This window comes from Octopus bimaculoides, chromosome 6, assembly GCF_001194135.2.
Source record: "Octopus bimaculoides isolate UCB-OBI-ISO-001 chromosome 6, ASM119413v2, whole genome shotgun sequence".
NCBI classification, from domain to species: Eukaryota; Metazoa; Mollusca; class Cephalopoda; order Octopoda; family Octopodidae; genus Octopus; species Octopus bimaculoides.
This window is the reverse complement of record NC_068986.1, coordinates 107,301,220-107,308,201: the sequence shown is the minus strand read 5'-3', so window position 1 is coordinate 107,308,201 and position 6,982 is coordinate 107,301,220. Positions and strand designations below refer to the sequence as shown.

At 36.1% G+C, this 6,982-nt stretch overlaps 1 protein-coding gene across 1 annotated transcript in view; it reads right to left on the bottom strand.

The window, feature by feature from the left end:
* The window catches only part of LOC106873641 (protein phosphatase 1 regulatory subunit 7), a 49,827-nt gene extending 45,571 nt beyond the window's left edge, over positions 1-4,256 (bottom strand). Inside the window, exons 1-3 of the mRNA XM_014921087.2 lie at positions 4,221-4,256; positions 3,671-3,754; positions 1,765-1,836 (exon numbers count right to left, since the gene is read on the bottom strand). Of these exons, the coding sequence (XP_014776573.1) occupies positions 1,765-1,836; positions 3,671-3,754; positions 4,221-4,256 (192 nt within the window). The remainder of the gene's footprint in view (positions 1-1,764; positions 1,837-3,670; positions 3,755-4,220) is intronic.
* Between the last annotated feature and the right edge of the window lie 2,726 nt (positions 4,257-6,982).

Genomic DNA, 6,982 nt, shown 5'->3' with positions numbered 1-6,982 from the left:
TATTTATCTTCTTCAATATATATTTCAGTATAAAGAATTCATTAAGATGCTTAAATCAAAATTTCTTTACACATCATTCAGGAACAGATATTACATCAGAAAAAATACATTTCATTTAAAAACACAAACCGTTCATGGCGAAAAAATTTCACAATTACAAAAAACGAACAAACTTTTTAAAGTTTATATATATATATATATTAATGGTAAGACAAAAAAGAATGAAAGAGACTTCGATATTATGTAAATACAGGAATTTATTTGTAGTACAACATGTGACAATTATTCGGTTGCCATAATAAGACCCCGAGTTTCGGATGTCGGGGCGGAAACCTGCTCCGGCATCTCTTCAGTTATCGAGGCAATCAAAATATGCAATGAAAATGACCGTTAAACAAAGGGAAATTACTATGTAATTGACTGTTATTAAGACAAAAGAGCTATTAGAATGACCGTTAAATAAGAGGAAAAAACCCGAAAGGAAGGAAGTAAAATGTAAAGAAGTAAAAATGCTCATAACAATCGCGTATGCGCGCATGTACATACATCGTAGTTACTTTAACATGGCTGTTCGTTCGAACAGACTCTACTACGACTTTTTAACGCCAAGAGGACATCTGCGCTAGCTGGTTAACGATGCACAGCTGCATCCGATGAATTGTGAGCAGGGAAGCGAACCTCTACTACCTTCTAGCATCAGGACCAGGAGGCCAGTTTTGGCTTCGCGCTATTTCTGCCATTCCTCAGTACTATACACATCGTCTGCTAGAGATGGTTGTAGCTCGCTTCTGCTCGCAATATATGAATTTCAAACGAACTCACAGTCGCAGATTTTGCAACAAGCAAAAATGATAGTCCTAAAATCTCCTTATATATATGTTTACACACACGATCTGCCCCGCTGCGTCGGCCATGGATACGATGTTTCTCAAGTCCCTTCGAAGACCAGCTAGGCAACGAGATGCCACCAGGTCCATGAAATTCATATTGGGATCTCTACGTAAATGGATATGATGTCGCTGAAATTTCAATTCCATATGTGGTAACACCACATGACCTATCCTGAACGATAGCATCCCATTTTCAGGTAGCCACCTTAAACATCTTGAACCTCTCAATTCGGCTGCTGAGTCCTACGAGCTAGGTTTCTATAACATGCCTACAAAACTTTAAGCTGCATGGTGCTGAATCAAACTATTTCAAATACGAGGCGTATTGAAAAGTTCTTGGCTTTAAGGGTATCCTGAATGACCTGGTTGGGGGCCCAAACATCCAAGTTCTTTTACAGGACTTACAAAAACCGAAAGACCGCTACAACAAGTGTGTGAATTTGAAAGGGAAGTATGCTGAATAAAATCATAATTAACTTATTCTCCTGTATTTTCTTTTATCCCAAACCAGGAACTTTTCAGAACGCTTTCGTAAATATATATGTAACTCTTATTAAATGACTGGGTGCCTCTTTCTTTCGTTTGTCCACTCACTTGTATATAAATACGTGTGTGCGCGCGCGTGTGTGTGGGTTTATGTGTGTAATATGTATGCGCGCGCGCGTACACGCATAAATATATACATATACATACATTTGTTTTTCGCAAACTTTACCCGCATTATTAAGAATCGCTGTATCTTTAGTTTGATAAAGCATCACAATGGTTAGTACTCATTTGTTCTTATCAAAGTAAAAAATAATATTACGCCCTTCAATGCATTTTCAAAAACTTTTGTTACTGAATAATAAACGCCAATTTCACATATACTTACATTCAGATTGTTCAAGTTTTCAATTTTCTCTATGGTGTTACACGATAGATCTAGTATGCTGGGGCGCTGCTTCTGTAGAAAATATTAATTTAGCAATATTAATATCAGTATCTGTGTACAATAACACATCTATCCTCGTTTATCACGATGCGTTGGTAAAATTATAATAAAAACAGTGATACGTGAATCACCACATGCACTTTTAAATGGAATAAATGGTTGATTTACTCTTTTCGTTTCTACTCTAGGCACAAGGCCAGACATTTTTGGGGAGGTGGGGGCCAGTCGATTAGATCCATCCCAGTACGAAACTAGTACTTAATTTATCGACCCCGAAAGGATGAAAGGCAAAGTCGACATGGACGGAATTTGATTTCAGAACGTAAAGACACGAAATACGTGCTAACGTTTAATGGTTGATTTATTGACAGCAAACTCAATTCCTAAAGCTGCGAAGCATCCACCGTCTCGTATCTTTTTGATCTTATTTAACTTCTCCAGCTGAAAAGATACTCGCCTGAGTCACTTGTTTGGATGAAGCACCTTCATAGCTTCTCTGTTCACTGGTCCGATGTTAATGGGTACGAGTGCGAAAATCCATATAAATACGCAGATTCGCTACACGTTCATGTAAGCACAAACGATAGTCGGTGATTTCTTGTTAGCTGAGGATTATGTGTGTGTGTGTGTGTGAGGGGGTGGGGGGAAGGATGTCGCTAGGGTGCGTTTATATGGTGTAGGCAGAATCTTCGACAGTCCACCCAACACCTGCTATCAAAGACCAATCTGTGATAATCATAACATGGTTCACAGTTGAGCGTACTCTGTTCTTCCGGTGAATGAATCAGCGATAAACGAAGTTTCGTGTAGTAGGTTGATTTCTCCAGTTACGTTCTCATTGTATGCAGAGAGAATAAAAGGAAGATACAGAAGGAGTTAACACAAGAGGTACAGGATGAGTGCACATACTTGGCAGAAGGAGGTTTGGGAGAAGTCCTACAATTAGGAAATTTGGTTTTAATTTTATTTTGATATAATAAATATTTTATTTTCGACGATATGTATTCATTTCATCCTTGCTTTTTTGTATAAGCACCAAGACATTTGATAAAAGTTAAATTGTAATTACTGTATGTATTCTAGATTTCCTCTTGATACCCATGGTGGCAACATTATACTTCCAAAATTACCTGTCATATATCAAGTAACACTGTAACTTAATTATGTTTTGTTTTTCTTTCTTTATCGGGAGCAGTATCTCTGGTTAAGGGATTTATCACTTGATTAATCTGTGTGTAACTGGCTTAATCAGAGGAAGAAAGGGAATATCCATGACATTTTACATGGCTTCTGAAACCGAAGGAGGAAAGGAAAGAATCTACATCTCTTAGAATAGTACAATAGAAAGTAGTACAGTAAAATATCTTTAGGCTTGAGACCGCGTCACGATGCTACAACAGTGTCTGTCTATTTGTTTGTCAGTCTGTCTCTCTGTTTATCTATTTGTCGGTCGTTCCTTCTTTCAGGTTTCCTGATGAGCGAATTTATTGGAACGCTATTTCCCTTCCATTAAGGAAGATCAATGTTTTCGTAAAACGATATTTAAATATTAATTTATACAAATAAGGATCCGAACTACTTGCCTTAACTCCCCCAAAATATCTATTACACGACATTGGTGCACGTATATCTTCCAGTTCCCTAATCTATGAATAACACTGCGCTCAATAACTAGGCACCTAGTTATAGTTGTTTCTCAGTTAAAATACACTATGCGTGTCCTCAAGCACAGAAACAGACCTAAAAGTACTCTGTAATAGACAAGGGCCTATATAATTATCTAAACGTTATATAGTGAATCAAGAGCTTTATAATATATCAAAGAATATTTTAGAAAATGAATTACCGTGGAGATTTTCTCAATTTTCTGCAAGTTTTTTCCATGCAAATCTATTATATTTTCCGAGCCCAGCGATGATGACGAACTCATCTGAAAGAACCAATGTGCAAAGATTATCGATTGATATTTTGTAATTAAAGCACTTTTTGAAGTAAGTGATATAAATAAATATTAACAAGAGACTCAGCACGATCTGGATGTGAACGATCCGATCATTCCATTTAATTCCTACCAAATGATTAATGTCGTTTGATGATTCTCACACATACAGGAAATAGCTCCATCTCTCTTTCAACGTACAATATTCTAGTAGTTTCTCGATCACTTTATCAATTTGTTTCTTATATTAGCGTGTAATGGGTCGAGTCTTCGTCAGCCACGCTTGCTTTTAGTGCAGTCGTAAGGAAGAATCAATACGACATATCACGTGACAAAACAGGTCCATTGAAACAAAGATGGAGTCCATCTATCAGGCTTCCACACAGTTTCCGCCGATACAGTTTCACTCATAAGACAAGACATATTTTGACCTGAGATTAAAGCAGGAGATATTTACCCAAGATGCTTCGCAGTCGGATCGTATCCGGAACATCGTGATTACGAAACGAAATGCTTAACCACTCGTCCATCTCAACACTTATGCACATCACGCATACATCAGCATTCAAATACAGAGACTATTTACGAAGATTACGAAGTGTAACTCATAGCATTATCTATTTTGATTAGTAAGCTGCCCTCCCTTTTAAATCTCTACTTCGATATTAGAATCTTCTGTCAATTAAAAATATTGATAACATAGTTTTTTTTTCTTTCTCTCGCTCGTTATCGAACGTTCAAAATTATAACTCAAGCAGAGTTTTAATTATTTTATATTTCAAAATCGATTTGTAAGTTCTGTTTAGAAGTACAAGATTCAAATATGCAACTAATCAGTTCTTAATCACTGCACACGATAAAAGTCATTCCACTGTAAACAGGTAATGAAGGAAATAAACTGAAGAACTACGGGATGTTGCCCCACGGAAGATGAGGATAACATTGAGGCTGTGTTTTTGTACTTCAGATAATTGTGTTTACGTATTGCGGACCGGATACGGAAGTGCTACATATATTGAACTGGCGTGTGTAAGAGTCCTCTTTCTGGTAAAATATTTTACAGGACCATCGCATAATACATATTCAAATGAATTGAAAATGAAAATGAATTTAATTCAAACTATCAATTATTATTTTATTTTTCTGAGTTATATTTCGAGTTTGGGCAGTTATCATAAATTTAATCTTTCATATGATCTTTAGCTCGATCTGCATTCCGTAATCAATTTGGGACTGCACGAACCATTGTTATTGTTAAACTCCTTCGAAGTCAACACTCCCCAATTATACTCTATGTCCTTCATTACATGTGAAATGCTTTTGTTCATGTGTGCAGCGATGGAGAAATGATTAGTTTCGTATTTGAGCCTTAAAAATCGATTTAAAATATAATAATAGAACTTCAATTAGTTCCATATCATTTCCTATGTTCCATAATGAGCAAATAAATAAACAAACAAACAAATAAAAGAATAAGTTTTATACTTGACATTTGATAATTGAGATACTGAAGTGGAGATTTAAATTTGGTGTGCTTGTGTGTGTGTGTGTGGGGGGGGGGATATATTAATTTAATTCATAAGTTCGGTATTACGTAATAATATTTTTTTTTCAAATGGAAGGCTGTTTGGAAAAGAATTCGAATACGTTGGAACCTACTCTCATTGTCACGCCAAAATTTATCAGGTTTGTGTTTTGTAACTTATCCAGAAGTAATATTGAACTAACAGCCCATGGAATAAACAATGGACACTATAAAGAACCGTGATAATTATATAATTTAATTAGGATAATGTGAATTAACCGAGAAGACAGCGAGCTAGCAGAATCGTTAGAACGTAGTACAAAATACTTGGTGGTATTTCTTTTGGCTCTTTGCATTTTGAGTTCAAATACCGCCGTGGTTAACTTTGCCTTTCATCTCTTCAAGGTCGATGAAATAATGTACCAACCAAATACTGATATCGGTGTAATCAGCTTGTTCCCTCCCCTCAAAATTGCTGGCACTGAATGGAGCGGGGTCCCATTCAAGTGGAATTTTGTGACCTTAGTCATTTATACTCCATGGAAATCGAGTAACCAACCTTATCAGTTCTAAGGTTAAAAATGATTTGTGTTCTTTGATGAACCAAGACCTATAGACTAATCTAGAAGAACTATAAAGTGTCGGGAGTTCTCTAATGAGTCGAATGAATTCTTTCATTAATCAATTAACGTGTATAACTACAATTTGACTCAATTTTTTTTCTTTTCCATCTAAATTAATTTTATTGATTTGCAATATTTCCCATATAGCACTAGTATGTGTAATGGCGTTCCTATTTCTATTGACATAAGCAACATAAACAGATCAACAGTGATGATGAATTTACTACTGGAAACACGTATCTACCTTATAGAGAACCCGAGAGGACAGAGTTGCACATTGAAATGATACATGAAACGGAATTTCCATTTCAAGCGTTTTAATGGTTTCGGTTTGGAGACATTTTACATGTGGCTGTGTGTTAAGTAGCTTGCTTACAAAGTACAGGGTTCTCAGTTCAGTTTCACTATGTGGCATCTTTAGCAAGTGTTATTTACTATAGCCCTCGGATGGTCAAAGCCTTGTGAGCGGATTTATCATCCGGGAGCTGAGAGAAGCCCACCGTATATATATTTGTATGTATGTGTGTGCGTGTGTCTGTGTGTGCGTGTGTCTGTGTTTGTGCGAGTGTGTGAGTTGTGTGTGCGTGTGAGTTATGTGTGGATGGGTGTGTATATAATATTTATAAATATATATAAATAAATATAAATGTGTGTATATAAGAAAGTAAGAAAATAGTAATATAACATTTAATAAAAAATATATTATCTGCAAAAATCAAACATGGTCCCTTACAGCTGTTTCAATTAGGACTAATAGATTAAATAGTAATTAATAAAATCATTGTGTTGTGCAAAATCTCTTCAGAGGGGTAGAAAAAAGATATACCGTTAGGTTTTTAAGTGTTGTATTTTAGAATCATCACAGCAGACTGTGATGATGTATGTCAAATTACGGAGACCTAAACACACCAACACCGGTTAAGTTATCAGGCGGTGATCCACTCACAAAGGTTCGGTCGGCCCGTGGCTTAGTACAAGACATTTATCCAAGATGCCATGCAATGAGACTGAGCCAGGAACCATGTGTTTGGGAAGTAAGCTTCTTACCACGTATATTTAAATAAAGAATGT